General features: G+C 43.3%; 1 protein-coding gene across 2 annotated transcripts in view; it reads left to right on the forward strand.

Moving 5' to 3' along the window:
• Positions 1-23,296, forward strand: part of GDAP1L1 (ganglioside induced differentiation associated protein 1 like 1) — a 175,534-nt gene that overhangs the window by 127,901 nt on the left and 24,337 nt on the right. For both annotated transcript variants that reach the window (XM_029611674.1, XM_029611673.1), the window contains exons 4-5: positions 3,060-3,154; positions 10,596-10,710. In XM_029611674.1, the coding sequence (XP_029467534.1) occupies positions 3,060-3,154; positions 10,596-10,710 (210 nt within the window). The remainder of the gene's footprint in view (positions 1-3,059; positions 3,155-10,595; positions 10,711-23,296) is intronic.

Here is a 23,296-nt window from a genome sequence, read left to right on the forward strand (position 1 = left end):
TGATATCATTACATATATTGATGCTTTTTATTTAATTAATCCCTCCTTTCCTCCATTAAATTTGCATATGTTAAACCCTGATTTTGCATGCTGGTTTTAGCATTTTATACTTTTCTGCTCCCTCCCCCCAATATGCGTGGGATTTAATTATGTGGAGTCATACAAATGCACTTTAAGAGACAATTCCTGCTTCACAGAGCTTTCAATCTATTCAAGTCAGACAAAGAGGACAAATAAGAGAGAGAGAGGATAACTTTCAAATAATTACACGTGGCGGCATCTATGCGTATATGACTGTGTAGTTTTGCTATAGTATTTCATAACCTGTGTATATCACTTATGCATATATTATAAAATACGTGGAATCTTACTCAGCAGCATACACACATATATATGTGCAAACCAGAATAACGTCAAGGGAGTTAAGTCCATGCTCTGTATGAACACAAAGAATAGAGAAGTGCAGAATTCTGTTAGTCCTTCAGTTTTTCAAAAGATCATATTTATTTTATCATTCAAAGTAATACAAGATTTTAATTTCAAAGGAACTCCTAAGAGTCGAAAGGATTCTAAATCAACAAATCAAAGTGTCCCCCGACACGGACACTGTGTTTCGCCGAAGAAGGCTGCGTCGGGAGAGACAGAGAAACAACTGTTCGTGCGCTGTAAAATGAAAACAATTTCGTTACCAATAAGGACAAAACACAGGTGGGAATGCGCAGCAGAGAACATAGTAGCAAGACCTGTTGTAAATTTTTGTGCATGTCAAGAGTCCGTACAAAAAGTAAAACCCCTTGCAGACAAAACGCTAGATCAGCCATAGGCGATCACATGGTGTCATCAATCAGGTCGGGGATAATAATGTTACATTGTAGTTATATATAGTATATGCTAAGAATCATAGATAATACAAAAAGCTTAATAATGTATCACTACAAAGTAGCATTATTATCTGCGTCTTGATTGATTACACCGGGCGACTGTCTATGGTTGATCTAGTTTTTGGGCGCCCTTGTCAGCGTCTGAAAATTGTCTGTAAGGGGTTTTACTTTGTGTACGGACTCTTGACATGCACTAAAATTTACAAAGGTCTTGCTAGTAGGTTCTCTGCTGTGCATTCCCGCCTGTGTTTTGTCCTAATTGGTAATGAAATTGTTTTCATTTTACAGCGCATGAACAATTAGTTCTCTGTCTCTCCCGACGCAGCCTTCTTCGGTGAAACACAGTGTCCGTGTCGGGGGACACTTTGATTTGTTGATTTAGAATCCTTTTGACTCTCAGGAGTTCCTTTGAAATTAAAATCTTGTATTACTTTGAATGATAAAATAAATATGATCTTTTGAAAAATTGAAGGACTAATAGAATTCTGCACTCCTCTACTCTATGCCTTTTGCTTATGTGCTAATACATGCATTGCATTGAAATGACAAATATCAATGCACTGAACGCATATACTTTTACTACCTATTTAAAAAATTACGTGCATGTGTTTTACCTATCAGATAAAAGTAGGACTTGCTTATGTACGTCTCAATTTATGTGCATAAGTTGGCCAATTTTAAAACATGTGCATATCAAGGAAATTAACTAGTTTATCGGAAGGTCCACCAGTTCCTCCAGACCTTCCCCAGGTCATCGAGATCCTCCAGGTTCTTCAGCCTAAGCTTTCCCCATTTCGCCCAAATCTCTCAAGTCAGTCAGTTCTACAGAATAAACATGTTTAATATCACTTATGCCAGGTAATTAGCAGGTGTATACATATCTGCGTAGACCGGAAAATGTAAAGACACATATCTTTTAAATTAGCAACTTCCGTGTGTAAATGTAGGCCCGACCCTGGTATGCCCCTAGACTGCATCTTTTTTACGTGCATATATATGCATGCAAAGGTGACAATATGCTTGTATTTTTTACTTTTATAAAATACAGAATACTTAAGCAGAGCTACTTAAATGTGTATATACTAATTTTTACATGCACAAACTTTTGAAAATTCACCTTTTAGGGAATTTCATTTATTACGGAAAACAGTTAAAACCAGCAAAGATATGATCAGGAAAACCATGGATTAAAATTTAAAAACACCCTCAAAAAGGTGGGTTTTTAGGATGGATTTGAAAAAGGCCAGAGAGGAAGCATGACTCAGGAACTCTGTTCCAGATGTATGGTGCAACAAGGTGGAAAGCACCACATCATCGGGAGATGGCGATGGAAGAGAGGGGCACAGATAAGAATGATTTCAGGAGGAAGGATGCAGGGAGAGATAAGGGAGGAGAGATGACGAGGAGCTGCAGAATGAATGCACTTATGGGTGAGTAAGAGAAGCTTGAACTGTATGTGGGACCTAGCAACTTGAGAAGAGGGGTTATATGGATGTAGCAATATTGGCGAAAGATAAGAGAGATACCAGTCAAGATGACAATTGTTCTGTAGTATCAGTTCCCTCTTTCTTAATGGGAATGATCTCTGAGAACAGCACACCACATCTCCAGAGGATGGGAGGTATTACACTGTTTAATCAGAAATGTAACATCTACATCTGAAGCCATCAAATTGTCTACAAACAATGATACTCAAAATATACCGCTGAAAGAATCTTTCTTGCTCTGTTCTGTTATAAAGGTTCATCTTTATTTATTTATTTGTTTATTTAACAGTTTTATATACTGACGTTCATTGGGGATATCACATCTGTTTACATTAAACGTAAAACTACGCTTGGGTAGCGCTTGACAGAGAACGTGAAAAATAAAATATACAAAATCTAATGCTTGGCTAGAAGATCATTTGTGACATGGGTGCTCACAGGGGATGGGCAAGGGGGGGAGGGGAGTTGAGTTGCACCCTCCCTCTACCTCTGGATTCTAATAGCTAATTATTTTGCAAGTACTTTTATGACTTTGCTTTTGTACGCCCTATACTTTTTGTGATATGCCTTCCATTGAAAAATGATGTTTTGCGGGCACTCGACTTTTGATATGTAAAATAAAAATAGCTGCATTTTGAGAGAAAATTATGCAAAAACACTAAATGTTTGTGTTTTGCCTATCTCTCACCAGGACACTTAGAGAATGCCACCACAGAATTGTTAAAGCTGGACCATGAAGAGCCTCAGCTGACAGAACCATACCTTTCAAAACAGAAAAAACTTATGGTGAGTGTCATTTGAAGTAGGACTTCCAGTGTTTTCAGCTGGTGGGAAACACTGTAGCACACTTACAAGCACAGAGTAGAGTAGCATAGTACCATAGTAATGATGGCAGAAAAGGACCAAATGGTCCATCCAGTCTGCCCAGCAAGCTTCTTATGGTAGTATCTGCCGCTCTGTGCAAAGTACCCCATGTTTCTCTTAAGGGTAGCAACTAGGGATGTGAATCATTATCTGACGATTGAAAATATCGTCCGATATTTTCAATATCGGGGGGGTCCCCGATAGTAATAGGAAACCCCACGATTAATTTAGTGGGTTTTCTTATCGTTATTGGGGGGGGGCGGGAAGAAAGGACACAACCTAAAAATACAACCTGACCCTTTAAAATGAGTTTGTTAGTATCCCCCCACACTCCGGACCCCCCCCCCCCCCCCCCCCCAAATTTTTAAATACCTGGTGGTCTAGCAGGGGTCCTGGGAGCATTCTCCCGCGCTCGGGCTGTCGGCTGCCATTAATCAAAATGGCGCCGATGGCCCTTTGCCCTTACCATGTGACAGGGTATCCGTGCCATTGGTTGGCCCCTGTCACATGGTAGGTGCACTGGATGGCCCGCGCCATTTTTAAAGATTTTTTGGTTATCAGCTCGGGCGCAGCCGATAAAAAAAAACAAAACAAAACCCGATTGGACTGCAAGATAAAAATTTCACGATGTGAATCGGAACCGGAATCCGAACAGATACCGGTTCCGATTCACATCTCTAGTAGCAACTGCTGCTCCATGCAGTTATCCCCAAGCCTCATGAGAACCGATTAAAAAAAAAAAAAAAAAGAAATTACAGCTAGCAACATTTTTACTGGGTGAGGAGCCTCCTTGAAAATTCAGACAATGCTGCTTGACGTGTGTTGCTTATGGACTTGGTTGTAGAAGCAGTCCTTATGTCTGCATATCAGTACCTCAGACTGTAAAAATCAGGGTCCATCTGAATCCAGTTCCTCTTCCACCCTCGTCCCCAGTGAAAGCCTTTTTTTTTTTAGAAATTACACCTCCTAAAATAGCTGAAGCCATTGCTTGAACCACAAGATTTCCACTTAGTACTACAATCCTTGATTTTCAATAATATAGATTACTGTAATTCCCTATACCTTGGTTTACCAGTTATCAATTGCAACCACTGTAAACCTTATAAAATGCAGCAGCACAGTTATTAACTGGCTCACAGTTGCACACTCATATATCCCCCGCTACTATATACTCTCTGTTGGCCTCCAGTTGTGTTCAGGATACAATGCTGATCCACAATCTAATACAAAGAGAATACTCAATCTGGTTAAGTTCTGTCCTCTGCCTTTATAAGCCAACCAGACAGCTGCAATCAGCCAACAAGAATCTCCTAGAGATCCCCAGTCCAAACATACAAGGTTAGATTAGACATCACCAGGCACCGTGCTCTCTCAGTGGCAGGTTCCTACCTCTGGAATGCCATCCCAGACGCCTCATGCGTTATATTCTCTAGTGTGGACTTTAAAAAGGCTTTAAAAACACATCTTTTTTTCTGTAGGTAATTTTCAAAAGGTTTTACATGTGTAAATATAGCTACCGTTGTAGCAATTTTCAAAAGCCATTTACCCGTATAAAGTACACTTATACGGGTAAATCCTATGGACAATTCAATGGTATATATTGTAGCAATTTCAAAAGCCCATTTACATGGTTAAAGTGCATTTACAAGTATAAAGCCCAGTTTTAAGCTTGTAAATCCTTTTGAAAATCAGGCTCTTAATGTTTTGTTTCGGAGCATCTTGTTTATTGATTGTTTTGTCTGTACGGTGGATGTAGTATGCGATTTTATTATATATTTTTTTTAAGAAACTCTTGTAGAGTGCGGGATATATACTTCTAAAAATAATTAGAGAGTATTATAAGCACATATATTCAGAATATCTGTTCTGGAATGCCCTATTTCAGAGTCATTTTTAGCTAGATGTGATTGGCGCTACTGTGCTAGACCATACAGATGGAGGGACCTGCATGGCACTCCCCCCCCCCCCTCCACGCCAACCTAAAAACGGCCTTGTAACATGGTCTGGCAACAGCAAAAGGAAGCTGGGTTGAGTGCATGGGCCCCACTTTTTCCCTACACCAGATCACTTCCAAAGCTGGGGAAATTATTGGGACTTGGATACTGAGAGAGTGGTGACAGCAGGTTGTCAGTGCGTGTGGGGTTGTATGAATAGCTATGCCTTTCATTACAACACCTGGCTCTTCTCCAGCCTATAGATGGCTGTGCCCTCTTTCATGGGTATGGGAATTAAACTCGAAATCTGTTCTCTGTTTACATGCACTTGGGCTTAATAAGGCAATGTTACATTGGTGTTTTTGCAAGCCATCCCTTTTCAGAAATGTATAAATGTGCAGAACGCATTCCACATGCTGCATGCATTGGTGGGGGAGGAGGTGAGGGCTGTGCATACATTCTGTAGGATCAGAAGAAATCCTCAGCAGGAAGAGAAGTGGTTTTCGCTTTCAAATTACATCACAGATATCTTTGTAGCTGTTAGGATAGGCTGCTAAGTAGTTTGGCAAGATGTCTTGATCCTTGACGAAATCAATGTCACTCTACTCCACAGTGTTGGACTGGTTTAAATAAGGTGAACGTAAACACTGAAACACTTTTGCAGTAGCCACAATGAGCATCGCCAAGATGCCATTTTGACCATTCTTTTTTCAGGTATTTCCAGAAATAGTGCTGAGATATTCACGCCGAGACTTCTGGGATTATTCCATGGAGCAGCTCAGTAAGGGCAGCACAACCCTGCAGGGGCCTACTGTATCTGTTTCAGAAGACTACAGACAGGATCTTAGAGCACTTGTTCGGCTATTCATTCACTTCACTGAGGGGTAGATTTTAAAAGGTTGCGCGAGGGCGTACATGTGTGCGCTCGCTACCCGTCGCGCACACATGTACGCCCGATTTTATAACATGCGCGGGCAGGCAAGGGGATGCACAATTATGCACCTTGTGCGCGCCGAGCCGCACTGCCTTCCCCCTTTCCCTCCCAGGTCGCTCCGAAATCGGAGCGCCCTGGGAGGGAACTTACCTTCCCCCTAGCCTGATCTTCCCACCCCTTCCCCTAAACGTCCCCCCCCCCTGACTTTTATCTTACCTTTTGCGCCTGCCGGCACATAATCCTCCAACAAAGCGGTATCGGAGGCCTCTGGCCCCATCCCCGGACCATCCCTTTTTGCAAGCCCTGGGACTTACACACGTCCTGGGGCTTTACGCTCGTCGCCGGGCCTTTTTAAAATAGGCCCCCGCCCACGTAAAACCCCCCCCCCCCCCACATACACACGTAAAACCTCTGGATTTATGCACGAAGACTTTTAAAATCCGGCCCAGAGTGTACACCTAGGGGCAGATTTTAAAAGCCCTACGCGCGCCGGGCCTATTTTCAAAAGGCCCGGCGGCACGCGTAAAGCCCCGGAACGCATGTAAGACCCGGGGCTTTACTGAATGGGAGGGGGCGGGGCGGGGGGGCAGGTCGTGGGTGGAGTTGAGGCCGGCGAGCGCGCAACCCACGCCTGCCCAGAAGCAGGCGCAACTTATAAAATAAAGGTTGGGGGGGGGGGTTTAGGTAGGGCTAGGGGGTGGGTTAGGAAGGGGAAGGGATTGGGGGGGGGGGGCGGAAGGAAAGTTCCCTCCGAGGACTCTGAAATAGGGCCTAGCACAGTAGCGCCAATCGAATTCACTAGTGCATCTTCTAATTATTATCTTCCTAATCGGATGTCTCTTCTTGTTTGGTTTAATATGCTTTTTGTTATACCTTTTGCTCAGTTGTTAAGAATTCGTGATTATGATAGTTTTATTATTTTGTAAGCACTCACCCTTTAGGGGATAGGGAAATACCTTCTGTACCTTATTGTAAACCGATGCGATATCTCATTGAACGTCGGTATATAAAAATCATAAATAAATAAATAAATAAATTACATCTAACTAAAAACGACTCTGAAATAGGGCATTCCAGATCAGATATTCTGAATATATGTGCTTATAACACTCTCTGTTTTTAGAAGTTTATATCCCGCACCTGGAGGGAACGGGGAAAGCCAGCAGGGCTCCCCTAAGGGCTCGGCGAGCGCAAGGTGCACTATTGTGCGCACCCCCTTGCGCTCGCCGGGTTGCGTGCACCAATGTACGCCCGCGCATAGGTATTAAAATCCGGCCCCTAATGCAGAGAAAAAAAAACGGGTTTCCATTAAAAAAAAAAAAAATGAAGCTGTCCAGCAGGGACAGCAAGCAGAGAGGCTAAGTAAGGTGAGCAGATTGCAGTCATGACCATCACTGCATGTAACTGTGCCCTGTGCAGCTAGAGGGAGGGGGGATGCCCTTCCGATGACGCAGTTAGCCTGCCATTCAGAGCAGCTGCACAGGATGTATATTTACCACTGGTCCCTCCCCAACCTTTGTGGCTTCTCTAGCTGCAATAGAACTGGGGCTTGCTAATCCTAATTTATCATGAGTTAGCATTTCGTACTACAGTTGGTTTTAAAGTATGGAAAACAGCTTTTTGAGAACTATTATGCTGCTATAAAAATAATCAGTCAAAATATGTTTACAGAAATTGGTTTAAGGAAAGCTTGTACCCTCTGCAAAAAGTGCAATATTTCACAAGTACGCACAAGAAGTAGTTATACCCTCCCCCCCATATAGACTGAAAATGTTATTACTCATTTCGTTTTTGCAAATTCTCCAAATAGCTCCTCTGCGAGTCTCTTGGATTCCTGAGAGCAGCCATGTTTGGAAACAGTGTCACTAACTAGCTCACTTGTTTCGGGATCTAATTGGTTCATGCACTGCACAGTATATGATGCTATTTGTGACGTCATAACCAACGTGGACCAATTGGGATCAGTAAGCATGTGGTCATTTTGTGACAGGCTTCCAAAAATTGGCTGCACTCCTTTCCCTTCCCAGAGGTTCTGGGGATTTTGAACGGAGCTGAACAATAAATGTTGAAGTTGATTTGATGCAGGATAGGTATGATTACATGTCATGCTTACTGTAAACTGTCGTCTGAGGGAGGACCACATAAATAACTCCACCTCTCAGCCGTTTAATTTAGAATGGGCATGTGGAGCATGCCCACCCAATTAAAGGTTCTCCCAGGGGATGCTGGAGCAGAAAGTAAAAATAAAAGCAAAATAAAATAAACACAAAATATTACTATTGCAAATAAAATAAGCAAAAATAACACGATGTATTTATTTGATTTATATTCCGCTTTTCAGGCGCTTCAAAGTGGATTACATTCAGGTACTGTAGATTCTTACACTGTAAAGGAAACAGAAGCACATGACATTATAGTAAAAGAAGAATTTATTAGCATTAGAATATCAAGAAAATTAGCTTTTTATAAGTTATAACAGAAAACTATTAACTTTGCTCTATATCTTAGTTCAGTTCATTTCAAGCAAATCAAAAAATAAGGATTTCAAAATTCCCTTCTAAATTCTGTCCAGAATATTAGCATAAGTTCTCAGATTACTTTCTTGTGATTGTTGAATATTTTAGGCACATTTTTATGTAGTTCATATGGTTGAAGTCACAATTGCTAAGGCTTGGGGAATCCACAATGATTCACCATGTAAACAAAATGATCTTCTCCAAAATAACTTAATACAAATTCCCTCTCTATTCTGAATAAACTCCCAGCAAATCTTAAAATTCCCTCTCACTTAATTAGACTAATACTAGTAGTTCATCTAGCTTGAAATAAAACACAATCTGGAAATATCTAAAATTATATTATTTGCCCTTGCTAGAAAGTAGCAAACAACCGTCTGGATAAGTAATTTTCTTCAGGATAATAACTACAAGAAAATTTCCAGCTACCAGAAATTGCTTTTTCCCTAGATATAAGCAGCCAGCTGGAAGCTGCAATTAGGGTCTCACCTCTTGACTATATCCCTGTATATTTCTCCTTAAATAAAAGCAGCCTTAAAGGTGAATTTTAAAAGCCCGGCGTGCACATCAATCGGGGGATGCACAAATAAGGGAATTATGCACGCACCAAGCGGATTTTAAAAGCCGCCAAAATACGCGTGTATCTCCCTCAGTGCACACAAAAAGGAGCAGGGCGTGGGAGTGATTTGGGCGGAGCATGATCTTTTCAGGGCGGGAACCTAAGATGTGCGCATAAATGTGTTTCTTGGCAAGCACTGATGTCCATTGCCACATAACTTTACTTCTGCTTTGGATGCCGTGTAAGTGAAGACTAGGCAGATCTGCTGGATTACAACGATTGGAGCTAACTGGGGGGAGGGAATGCCATGAAACCAGTGAAGGTCGGAGATCCTATCTCTTAACTGGGTGAACTGGGGATGAACTGGTAAAACTGGAAATGATGATGTGCACCCATTTACAGTCCCACGATTTACGGCGCCAGAAGCGGGATTTGCACGCACATGAGCCCGCCCACTTAAAATTTGGCAAACACGTGCTCGCAGCAAAGCTGTTTTGTAACATGTACACGTTTGCACGCATATTTTATAAAATAACTGCGTCCCTGGGCGCGGGCCAACATAGGCACACGCGCACCGGGTTGAAAGTTACCGTCCATTCTATGTATTATTTATTTATTTTAAAATATCTTCTAGATCGATTTTAACAATCAAAGCGGTTCACAAAACAACATTCATACCCTTTATACTTAATTAAAACAGCTCATTTTCTGTTCAGTCCATTGCAATTCATTGGCTCCAGGCAGGTAATGCCCTCCCGAGCTCCAGTGCAAAGATGACATATTTGTTCAAATATAAAAGTGTCCCATAGTCTTAAGAAAAATCAATTATAATAAATTCTAATATCCCCTCTTTTCAGTAATGTCCACTTGGTGTCAGTGTAGTCTAAGATATAAAGCAGTACTAGCTTCCAGCCAAAAAGGCATAAAAAAGAAGATAATCTCTATCACAAGGAAGTGTTAATGGCCTTCCTGTTGGCTTTCAAAAGGAACATTTGGCATTTGCATTCTTGTATGACTAACAAAATACAGATTTCAAGGAACTGCTTTAAAATATCATTTGTCCTTAATGCATAGGAAGAAAGAAATTAACTTAATAAATACTTCTACAAGCCATTGGTTTACATTACTTTTGAAATATTAACAGTAGTTCAGGGGTACAGTGCTCGTCCTGTAAAAGGTACCGGAAATCCGTGGCCATCCAAGGATGATGACTAGCATCTGGAAGCATTCAGAATTGTACATTTATTTTACAGTCCAGCTTTATTAGAGTCACATTATTTTCCAGTTACAACTCTAGCGCCCTTGGTCTCTTTTTCTATAGGATAGAAGTAGGGTATGCTTTGCGGCAAAGGGCCCCATTTATCCTGCCCAGTTTTCACTGTGTCTTGTTTGCTCTGTTTAAATCCCTTTGCTTTTTCAGGCCAAAATACTGGAACATGACAATGTGAACTACTTGAAGAAAATCCTCAGTGAGTTGGGAATGGTATTAGACCAGATCGAGGCTGAGCTGGAGAAGAGAAAAATAGAGAATGAAGGTGTGTGGTCCCAAAACATTTTTGTTTTGTGTGTGCGGAGGGGGGAGGAAAGGGGAATGGCGGTTCTCCCAGCAGGCTCCTCTTTCTCCTTTGGGATTCCAGCCCAATCAGAATCTTTTCCATCTTGAAGTATTGTGACCATGAGCCTTCCTTCCCAACTGCTAGTGTGTCCCCTTTCTTAATCCCTCTTCTGGAGTATTTAAATGTGTGTCATCGGGGATTTACTGGCTCTGTCATTCAGGATGAATTCAAGCTCCTACCGTTTTTGTCTTTAGCATTCTGCAGGTTGTAACTACTTTTCTATTATTTGTTTAAACTCGTACGCTGCATTGAGCTGCTGTATATTCGGCCCCGGGAAAGTGGTCAAGAAACAGTTAAAAATAAATAAATATTTCTTGTAGCTTATGGATTATGGAGTAGCAAATTGTTTGTGTAACAGTCATTCTCATTTAAAGAATTAGGCGTCCCAGGCAGAGAAAGGAGTGCCAGCCATTTCTGTGACAGGAACGTAACTGCCTTTGAGGTGGTGCTACCAGCCCTTCAGACTTACCACCTACACTTCAGTTGCTCTTATATCATATACCAAATTGGGAAAATGCTTTTGTATACCTGGCCTGCGGTTCTGACTCCTTGTATTCTTGCTTTACCAAGGCAGGTTCTACTCTGGTTCTGTAAACCAGTAAACAATGTGGGGTAGATTTTATAAATCTACGCGTGCACCACGTGCGAACAAAATCCGGGGTCGGCGCGCGCAAAGAGGTGCACATTTGTGCAACTTGCGCACGCCGAGCCCTGCACGCGCTGCCCGTTCCCTCCGAGGCCGCTCCGAAATCGGAGCGGCCTCGGAGGGAACTTTCCTTCTATCCCCCGCACCTTCCCCTCCCTTCCCCTACCTAACCCACCACTATCTAAACCTTCCCCCTACCTTTGTTGTGAAAGTTATGCCTGCTGGAGGTAGGCATAACTCTGTGTGCACCAGCAGGCTGCTGGCGCGCCATCACCCGACCCGGGGGCTGGTCTGGAGGCCTCGACCACGCCCCCGGGCTGGCGCCACGCCCCCGACACGCCCCCCTTGCGAAGCCCCGGGACTTACGCGCGTCCCGGGGCTTGCGCGCGCCGCCGAGCCTATGCAAAATAGGCTCAGCGCGCGCAGGGGTTTTTAAAAGGGTTACGCGTGTACCTTATGCGCGTAACCCTTTTAAAATCCGGCCCTGTGGTTGTTAGAATCCCCATGGGAAGATACTTGTGTCTAGTTTTATCACCATACACATCCTCTAAAGCAGTGGTCCTCAACCCAGGTCTTGGGGATCCCCTGACCAATCTGAAAATCTAACATAATTGTGCATGGGATTATATTTGTATATATAACCCCCTGTTAAGGTAGAAACCAGATAACGGTTCCAGATGCCATATGTCACACTTATATTTAAGTGGACACTGTAGTTCTTATCATAAAATATATTTCTGAGATTTCCTGCATGGGGGGAGGGGGGAAGTTTCCTTTCAAGGCCCTCACATTGTACTTTTCCCATAACTAACTCTTTTGAACAAAGCACAGAAAATAACAAAGTCACTACTCATTAAGACATGATACATAGAAACATAGAAATAACGGCAGAAAAAGACCAAATGATGCACTCAGTCTGTCCAGCAAGCTTATGCCAGTATTTGCTGCACTGCTCATGCTTATCAGTTTCCCAGACTTTAAAGGTCAGGCCCTTGGATTCTGTCAGAATCCAATTTCCCTAAACACTGCCATGGAAACAGAGAGCAATGATGGAGCCGTATCAAAAGTTATCAGGCTTAATGATTAAGGGTAGTAAAAACCGCATCAGCAAGTTACCCCTATGTTTATTTTTTCCCCCAAACAGTAAAAGTCGAGGCCCTCGTTGGTTGCTGTCTGAATCCAGATCCCCTTTTCCCATTGCCATTGAAGCAGAGAGCAATGATGGAGTTGCATTAAGCCTTGATACTGTTATTTGTTAAGGGTTGCAACTGCCACACCAGCAAGTTACCCCCATGCACTCTTTTCTTTATTCTCATCCTCTAGTCTTTAGGAATCCACAGTGTATATCCCATGCCCCTTTGAATTCCTTCACTGTTTTCATCTTCACCACCTCCTCTGAAAGGGCATTCCAGGCATTCATCACCCTCTCCATGAAGAAATATTTCCTGACGTTGGTTTTGAGTTGTCCTCCCTGGAGTTTCATTTCATGACCCCTAGTTCTATTGATTTCTTTCCAGTGGAAAAGGTTTGACGATTATGCATCATTAAAACCTTTCATGTATCTGAAGGTCTGTATCATATCTCCCCTGCACCTCCTCTCTTCCAGGGTATACATATTCATAACCTTCAGCCTCTCCTCATAAATCTTCCAATGCTGACCCCTCAACAATTTGGTCACTCATCTTTGGACCGCCTCTATCCTGCCTTTATCCTTTTTGAGATATGGGCACAAATACTGAACGCAGTATCCAGGTGAGGCCTCACCAAGAACCTGTACAAGGTGTGTCCATCGCTGCTCGAAGTCTCTGCTCTGCCCACCTTACCTCGTTGGCGACTCCCTTCGGGGTTGATGGAAGGCTAGCTGCTGCGGCGTCTCCAGGCCATCCTCCTCCGGCGTTCCCGGACCGGCTCGACGCTACAAGCCGCCATGTTGACCAGATGACTAAGGGCGCACGCGCGTGGCCCGATTGATGTACTGGCTTTGGCGCGAACCTCAGGGGCGTCCCCCTGAGATGATGTCACCAGCTCCAGATATTTAAGGTCTCAGTTTTCGCTAACAAGACGAGTTAGCAAGGGATTGGTTACCTAGCTTCCTCCTGGTCGCTGCGGATGGGATTCGCTCTCCGCAACCCTAGCTACTCTGCCTCCTCGGACTTCACTAGAGGTACCCGCTCCTCGGGAGCCTCGCTTTCTCTTTTTCTTTGCAGGTCGCAATCCGGAAACGGTACTCGCTCCTCGAGGGCCCACGTCCCGGACTTGCTCCTGAATACCTCTTCAGCTAAGAAGTCATCGCTGCTTACATCATTGTGAGTTTCCATCTATCTCTCGGAGCTTTCCCTGGGTCCAGGTACTCGCTCCTTGAGGGCCTAATGCATACCATCTTCTGGGCTTCCTTAAGAGACTATTGTGTGAGTGTTACCATCAAGGACTTGTTCCAGAACTCTGCATATACTGCCTACTTACTGTCTTAGTTTCTCTACAGCTCAGCCACTCTGGGATCGCTGTTCCAATACCTGAGGGACTACAGCCCAGCCGGGCGCTTCCAGCTCACTACTGCCATCTCTGGTGGTTTACCATATTGTCTAATAAAAGAACTAGTGTGTGTCTGTCTCCTACACTAAGCCTGACCAGTGGTCCCTCTCGGGTTCCTGCCACTGGTCCAAGGATCCACCCACAACTATTCTAAATACCTACAGATTGCTAATATCAGCTTTAACAACAGAGCTTTCTGACAGATTGCTAACTCCCAGATTTCGCTACAGAGCTTTGACAACAGATTGCTAACTCCGCACGGAGAACACATCAGATTGCTATCTCCTCACGGAGATCACAGCAGATTCACATCACAAGGACATCATCACTTCCTTTTTCTTACTGGTTATTCCTCTCTCTATGCAGCCCAGCATTTTTCTGGCTTTAGCTATTGCCTTGTCACATTGCTTTGACGTCTTCAGATCACCAAAGTCCCTCTCCCAGTCCGTGCGCATTAGTCTTTCACCGCCCATCACATACAGCTCTTTTGGATTGCCGCACCCCAGATGCATGACTCTGCACTTTTTGGCATTGAATCCCAGCTGCCAAATCTTCAACCACTCTTCAATCTTTCTTAAATCACTTTCCATTCTCTCTACTCCTTCAAGTATGTCCACTCTGTTGCAGATCTTAGTATAATCTGCAAATAGACAAATTTTACCTTCTATCCTTTCCGCAAGACCACTCACAAAGATATTGAACATAACATGTCCCAAAACTGATCCCTGTGGCACTCCACTTAACACCATTCTTTCTTCAGACTAGGTTCCATTTACATTACACGTTGTCTCCTGTCAGTCAACCTTTTGCAATCCATGGTACTACCTTGACACCCACTCCCAAGCTTCTCATTTTGTTCACGAGTCTCCTATGTGGGACTGTATCAAAAGCTTTACTAAAATCCAAGTAAATCACATCCAGCATTCTTCCCTGATCCAATTATCTAGTCACCCAATCAAAAAAGTCAATCAGATTTGTCTGATAGGACCTTTCCCTGGTGAATCCATGCTGCCTCGGATTGAGCAACCCATTGGATTATAGATAGTTCACTATCCTTTCCTTCAGCAGAGTCTCCATTAATTTTCCTTGCAGGACCACCACCATTCTTTTCCAGTCTTGTGGCACCACTCCCGTTACCAGGGATCTATTGAACAGGTCCTTCAGCGAACCCATCAGCACATCTCTGAGCTCTCTCAATATCCTAGGGTGTATTTCATCCAGCCTCATGGCCTTGTCCATTTTCAGTTTTCCCTAGCTCTTCCCATACATTCTCTTCTGTAAACGGAGTATCGTCTACTCCACCCTCATCCACAGTCTTGTCAATTAGCAATGGTCCTTCTCCAGGGACTAATTTCATGAACACTGAACTGAAGTATTTATTTAATATTTTGGCCATTTCTTTGTTTCTCTCTACACATTGATCCTTTTCACCTTTCAGTTTCACTCTACCATTTTGGACCTTTCTCCTTTCTATGATATATCTGAAAAATGCTTTGTCATCTCATTTTACCTCTTTGGCAATCCGTTCTTCCACCTGACCTTTGCTTTCTTGATTTTTCTTCATCTCCCTCAGTTTCACCAGATATTCTTCTCTGTGTTCCTCTTTTTGGGATCCTTTATATTTCCTGAATGCTGCTTTTTTTTGCTTTTATTAGGGCAGCCACCTCTTTTTAGAACCAGTTAGGTTTCTTATTTCTTTTACTTTTATTTACTTTTCTCACCTATAGATTTGTTGCCTTTGTAATTGCTCTTTTTATTTGGCCCACTGTTGTTCCACCTCTCTTATTTTCTCCCAGTCTTCTAATTCTGCTTCCAGGTACGTCCTCATTTCAGCAAAGTCCGTATTTTTGAAATTCAAAACTCAGGTCTTTGTGTGACCTCTCTGTATCTTATTTGCGATATCAAACCATACTTTTGGTGATCACTGGTGCTCAGGTGGGGACCCACCCGGACATTAGAGACATTATCCCTGCTAGTGAGCACTAGGTCGAGTATAACTCCCTCTCTCATGGGTTCCATTACCATTTGTTTGAACAGAGCCCTTTGTGAGGCATCCACTATCTCTCTACTTCTGGTAGATTCCACAGAAGGGATTTTCCAGCAATCAACACTTCTCCCTTCTTTCCCACCTTTTGGATGTCTTCGACCACATCTCTGTCTATTTCTTCTGTTTGAGTCAGAGACCTGTAAACCACTCCAGTAAAAATGAATGCACCATCATCTTTTTTTAAGACAGCCCATACTGCTTCTTCTCTACCCCACATTCCTTGCAGTTCAGTTGCTTGGATATTGTTTTTGACATAAAGAGCTACTCCTCCCGCTTTTCTGTCCTCTCTGTCCTTCCTTCATGAGAGTTGTTTGGTGGTTTCCAACATTTCTCTTTTACATTTTTTTTTATATTCCACTTTTTGAAACTTCAGAGTAGATTACATTCAGCTACTGTAAGCATCTCCCAATTCCCAGAGGGCTTATAATCTAATTTAATCCTGAGGCAATGGAGAATAAAGTGACTTGCCTAAGGTCACAAGGAGCGACAGCTGTGCACTTAATTGTTAAGATGGTACAAGTTATTTTAGTATGTTTGTGCCTTCTTACAGTCTTTCTTAAGTTTAGATGTTTCTCAGATTTAGTTGCTTGGTTTCTTCTCTCCCATTGGATTACAGTACAATTTAGAATGCTTCCCTCCCAATGTAGATGAAGTATCAAAATGATCCTTTTAAAGCATTAAGTCTTATCTCCTAGGGATGTGCAGAGCAAAATTTTATGTTCATATTTTTTATGTCCGAAAGGGGGTCCCACTTGCGGCCAATATGGACATAAAAAAAATCCAATGAGTTGGGTATATGTACATATGTGCAAAAAAAAAATTTAAACCCCCTCACCCTCCTTAATCCCCCCCCCCAGACTTACCACAACTCCCTGGTGATCGAGCGAGGAGTGAGGACGTCATTTCTGCAATCCTTGGCGAGAAGCATGTGACGTCGGTGGCACGTCGAGTGACGCGGCGTCACGTGATTCCCGGCTCGTTCGCGCCGGACGGCTCGTTCGGCCCAAAAAGAACTTTTGGCCAGCTTGGGGGGGCCTCCTGACCCCCCCAAGCTGGCCAAAAGTTCTTTTTGGGCCGAACGAGCCGTCCGGCGCGAACGAGCCGGGAATCACGTGACGCCGACGTCACGTGATTCCCGGCAAGTTCGCGCCGGACGGCTCGTTCGGCCCAAAAAGAACTTTTGGCCAGCTTGGGGGGGCCTCCTGACCCCCCCAAGCTGGCCAAAAGGCCAAAGAACTTTTGGCCAGCTTGGGGGGGTCAGGAGGCCCCCCCAAGCTGGCCAAAAGTTCTTCACTCGACGTGCCGCCGACGTCACATGCTTCTCGCCAAGGATTGCAGAAATGGCGTCCTCACTCCTCGCTCCATCACCAGGGAGTTGTGGTAAGTCGGGGGGGGGGGATTAAGGAGGGTGAGGGGGTTTATATTTTTATTTTGGCTCAACAATCCGATCGTTTATGTCGAATCAATTTTTTAAGTAAAAAAAAAATATGAGTTGCGTTTTACTAATGCGGTCAATCCGAATGCACACCCCTATTATCTCCTTCCCAGTGGTGTAACTAGTGTTTGGCACTTGGGATGGATACTTCCTTTGGTACCTGTTTCCCCCCTGTTCATTTCTCCTTCCTTCTTCCCCCTTTCGCTTCCCTGCCCCCCGCCGTTCACTTCTCCATCTCTCCTCACCCCCTAGTGATCTCCAGTTCCCCTCTCCCTCACACAAGCTCCCTCTCTCTTTTGCATGCTTTCCCACACTCCTGCACACAGACTCCCTCCATTTCTCTCTCTCTCTCTCTCTCTCTCACACACACACACACACACACACACACACACACACACACACACACACACACATCCTTCATACAGTTCCCCTTTTCTCACACAAACATGCACCCTCACTCCCACACCCACCCACACACACACACAGAGACATGTTCTAACACAAACACATGCTCTCTCACTTCCTACCCCGCTCTCCATCAGAAGCACAGCAGCAGCTTCTTCCTTTAGCCCCCACGACAGAGGAGACCCAGGGGCTGGTTCAACTCTGCGTCTGGTGCTGTTGCTCTTCTACTTTAAGCCGCGACTGCATGACCTTTCCTTCTTCCTGCCGACACGGACCCACCACTTCCTCTTCCGGGACGTGGGGGTGGGAAGAAGAAAAGGTTGTGCATTTGCCAACTCCAGAACCCGTGGCCGCCCAGTGCTTCCACCGCTCATGGCCTGGAGGCCTTCCTCTTCTTCTACAGCAAGCGGGATGGGCTCCGCTCACGGCTGACGACCTGCCAGCTGGCACTGCCTCCTGGCTCTCACCCGGGGTGGACCCCGCCCCCCCCCTTATTACGCCACTGCTCCATCCTCCTCTTGTAGTATCAAGGTGATACGTTTGTCTTCTCTTTCTCCTCATCTCCAGTAGATACTCATGGGCCACTTATGTGGTCTATCTGCCTCCTTATCCATCCTTCTTCTCTCACGATGTCTGAAAGTCATCCTCTCCTTGGATTCTAATGATCTCAGGTTCTTCTGTTAAGAAGATACCTCCTCCTTAGAAAAGTCCAAAGGGAATTGGATCTCCAAACAGAAATAAGTGGACAGAGAGGGTGGAAAGAAATCTCATCCTAAACAAAAAGTCTCCATGGAGCTTAAAGTTAGGACTTTAGAAAAATGAGAGCAGATCTTAAGACATGCTGCCTCCTCAAAAGCAAAAAGGATTGACAATAGCAAAATGGTGATCTCTCTAGAAAAATACAGTGGGCATTGCCCTTGCTAGCTGCCACATGGGGCAGCTGAAAACCCAACAAACACTCTTCTGTCTCTCCCCAGTACCCAAATGGTATACTTCTGATCCAGCAATAGTAGGGGACTAACAGGATCCCTACAAATACAATAGAGGCAGTGTACCCAGATATCTCATGAATATTCATTGTGGATATCCTGAAAGCCCTATTCCCAAGTACATGATTATTTATGAGGATAAATGAATTTTGAAAATATTCCTCCCTATGTCCAGTTTGCTAAGAAATTTTCTCTATTTAGAGTCTTTGGAAGGAATTCTTACTTAGTGGCCAATGTACTAAATTGCACTAATGCTTTCATAAGTGTAAACGTGTTAAAAAGCTCTCAGCATGCACAACCTAGTTACATGCCTTAAAAGCACTTTTAACATGTGCTTGCAAGAGTTTTAGCACAAAAACCTATGCCAATGATATAATCAGATGCAAAATCATGCAAAACAGTTCATTTTCTATTAGCACAAATATCTATTAACACAAATATCTACTACATATCAGGGAGGTGTAGTTAAGTTTTTGCAATAATGACTGCATTAGTATGCTAACTTTTAATGCTCATAAATGAACCCAAAACTCATTGGTATGTTAAGCTGGGCTGTAAATGTGAGCTAATTAGCACAGGATAACAGATGATGTTAACACTTTTGAATGTTGCTCCCATAGGGCCTAATTTTAAAAAGCATTTATATGCTTACAATTGGGTTTTAATAAATAGCTCTTTTAAATTGCTACGATAGTGTGTTACATTTATGCTTGTAACTCCTTTGAAAATTCACCTCTTTATTTGCAAATAATACGGTTTTGTGGTTTTTTATTAGATTGGATATTATCTCAGGTGCAAGTATTTGTACCTGAACATCTTGGCATTAGGTTTACGAGATGACTTCCTGTCATTAGGACAGACTAAGCTAATTGGCAAGAGCAGATTTATACTTCTGTTTTGATAGAGAAATTAAATTGCAATACCCTGCATGCAGAGTGGCAAAAACCAGGACTGGTTTCAAGTTAGGCTCTGATGATCTGATGCCATCTAGTAGCCCTTAGATTAGGAGATTTTCTCATTTTAAAACCGTTCATAAAGAATTGACAGATAATAAGCTGTACATGCACAGCTTGTTTTAGTCCCTCTGGTGTGTGGCAAGGAAATTACATGAGATACTGAACAGTAATGAATCCAAAAGGCTCTGATATAAACACAATCAGGCCGAAGCAATATAGTGAGCGCACAGCTGTACACGCGCTTGGATGTGCGTTTAAAACACCTCATGCAAAAAAGGGATTAGCGCATCCAAAATGCATGTCCAAATCAACATGTAGCTAATAGTGCTCATCCCATGTAAAGTCGTATTGATGAGGCTATTAGCTATTACCCCTGATGGGGGGGGAAAAAAAGTGCACTCAATGCGCACATTTTCACTCTCAAAAATTAGCGCCTGCCCCAGAGCAGGCATTAATACTTGAGGAGCACCTAAAGTTAACAGAAAAGCAGAAAATACTCCTTTTCTGTTAAGTTTACGAGAATGGGAAAAATAAAAATCAACTTTAGGAGAAAAGGAAAAAAAATTAACTTTTGGAGAACGGGAAAAAAAAAAGTCACCAATGGTCAAGTTAGGAAAACAGATGCTCAATTAATGAGCGTCCAATTTCCTAACCCATGACTTTGCACAGGTTAGGAAAACAGACGCTCGTAAAACTGAGCATCCGTTTTCCTAACCTGTTGATAGCCACCTTTCCTGGGCACCCAATGCCAAGGAGACTCTAGGCACATGCAATTTCCCCTAGTGCCGCCTTTTATCGTGACAGCTCATTTAAATATTAAATGGAGAACTCGGAAGAGGTGGATAATCATGCGTTAGGAGAGCAGGCGCTCAGTCATGAGCACCCATTCTATGCGTACCGGTATTGCATTGGTGTGATTGAGGTCAGTATTCAGTGACGTGGCAAATAGCCAGTTTATCAGGGGAAAGTTATGCATGTAAATTGTCCCTGATAGCATGCTGTACACCCCCAAGCTGCCTGCTGAATATACTCGTATAAAGTTACGTGTAAAACTTCATCTGGATAAAGTTAAGACTGTGATTTTTTTCTGACCAGACTTGTGTAAGTAAGTTTAGGGTTGCAGGGACCTGTCTTCTACAGGACACTTCCAGTTTCCCTCCCACTTCAGTACACGATTCTAAGTTCAGGAAAAGACAACATGTTCTCCTCAGAATTGGACTTTTATTTATCAGATTTGGCAGGATTTCGCATTTAGAAGATAACAGTTCCTGTCTCTAACATCTTGGCCGCTAAGCACATTTATCCTAAAGAAAGTTCTGTACCATGGGTGGTTTCAAACATGCCATGAACCTTAGCCTGCCTAATTTATTAATACTTATGGCTAACTGTACTTACCCCCTGTCCCAACTTCAGGCAATTTCCCTGTTTACCTCTGAAGCAGGTTTTGGCTGGAGGTCTGGAGAATGTGGGCAGAGGAAGAGGCTTGCTTCCTGGTGTGGTACTGGCAGAGCTGCCGAGCTTCTCTCGGCTCCTCACCCGCCTCAGAATGTGTGCCATTATCTGACCCTAGGCAGGGCATCTCCGGTCTCCTGGCCACACTAGTCATCTCCCTCCTCAATAGCAGGGCTTGCTGGGGCTGCTTTGGGTCCATCTATTTTCCTCATTTGCCCCCCATCTTATACTTTCCAGCTGATAAATGTGCATAAGCTTGTGCATAATCAAGTAGTGGGTGGAGGGTCTTTGCCTCATTGCAGGTCTTTCCCCTCCTCCCCTTTTCTTTGGGGGGGGGGGGGCTCCTGCCACATCTGTATACCAAGCTGTATGCCAGTGTCAGTGTTTTCTCTGTTTCAGAATGCTCTCCGTTCATCCAAGGGTGGGGATGCCTCTTGGCCAGTCCGTGACTTCTGCTTATGAGCTTAAGTTGCTGCATTGTCTCTATGCTTTGGTTTTATTTATATGTGACCTTACAAACAGGCAGTTCTTGATAAATATCATTCAGTTCTGATTTAAAGTTCTCATCTGGGCAAAGTTTCTTTTCTTTAGCTGTGAGTGTTTTGGGCCTGTCAGCATATTTGTCTGCATCCCTCTTTGGCTATTATGATTCATATTTGGTGCTTTCAGTGGTTAAACATGGGATATCTCCCCACACTTACACACATATATGTTTATTTGGACAACGCTGAATATGCATTTTCACCAAGTAAGCACCACTTCCAGAATGACTCTTCATGCCCCTTTTTGTGCAGGTAAATTTTGTTCGCACAAAATGTATGCATGCAGCAGGTTTTTGTACATGTACCTCAAAATGTTATACACACAATCAATATTAAACTCGTTATGGTCCATGGGGGAAGTCAACAAAGCATCAACTGAGAAACCACAGAGCATCTACTGCTCACCTAATATCATTTCCTGCTGCTATATAGCTTTCAGGTCAGACTAATTTAATCAACTGTCATGGATTACCCAGTGATGTTTGAGAAAAATGAACCTGTCAAACAAAGCAATTTAATGTGAAAAGGTAAATAACTCAAAACAGCTCAAATCTTTTACCCCAGATCACTGTCAATTCAAAGCATTGTGTGACTGGGTTATCATTAACTGCAACAGGACTCAGAGGAAATGGGAAGAACAAATTATTCCTAAACTCAGAATTTTTCTATTCCCCATTAGGTTGTTGCCATAGAAAGGGGGATTAAACTGTATGGGGTGAATTTTAAAAGCCCGATGTGCACCAAAGTTAGGAGATATGCAAAGTCGAGCTGGCGTGTGTTGCGTGGATTTTACAAAGCGCGCACTTTTGTCTGTATCTCCTGGTATGCGCACACTTTTTTTTTTTTTTAATAAAAAATGGGCAAGGCTTGGGTGTGGGCTGGGCATTCCAGGATTTATCAATGAATTCAGTGCATAAATACTTTCGTGCACAAGCACTCCGGAGTCCTCCACCGCTTAACTTTATTTATGCTATAGATGGCGTGTTAGTCAAAAAACAAAAGTAAAGAGGTGAGCTGGATTTTAAGGGTCATGGCTAACAGGGTAAAACGGAGGCTACTTATTAGGGGGTTTTAGGAAGTCGGATCCCTTAACTGGATGAACTGGGAACAAACTGGTTTAATCGGTAATTGCAACAGTGCATGTGTCTAGTGAAATCCCCCCACTTACACAGTAAAGGCGGTATTTGCGTGCACATGTGCATGTCCATATGAAATTTTTGCACACATATGTGCCTATATGAAATTGCACGCACATGTACAGCCTATTTTATATCATGCTCGCATATACGCGCGTATGTTACAATATGGCTGCGTCCTTTGGTGATAGCCGGCATACCTGCATACATGTTCGCCAGCACACTGGTATCAAAATTACTGTCTCTACATTTCTTCAGATGCGATATTGTAGTGTTTCCCAAACCTGTTTTATTGATCCAACCAGGGATGTGCATCCATTTTTAACGAATGAAAAAACCTCAATGAATGAGGCCATTTTTGTTTT

Source organism: Rhinatrema bivittatum, chromosome 8, assembly GCF_901001135.1.
Source record: "Rhinatrema bivittatum chromosome 8, aRhiBiv1.1, whole genome shotgun sequence".
NCBI lineage: Eukaryota > Metazoa > Chordata > Amphibia > Gymnophiona > Rhinatrematidae > Rhinatrema > Rhinatrema bivittatum.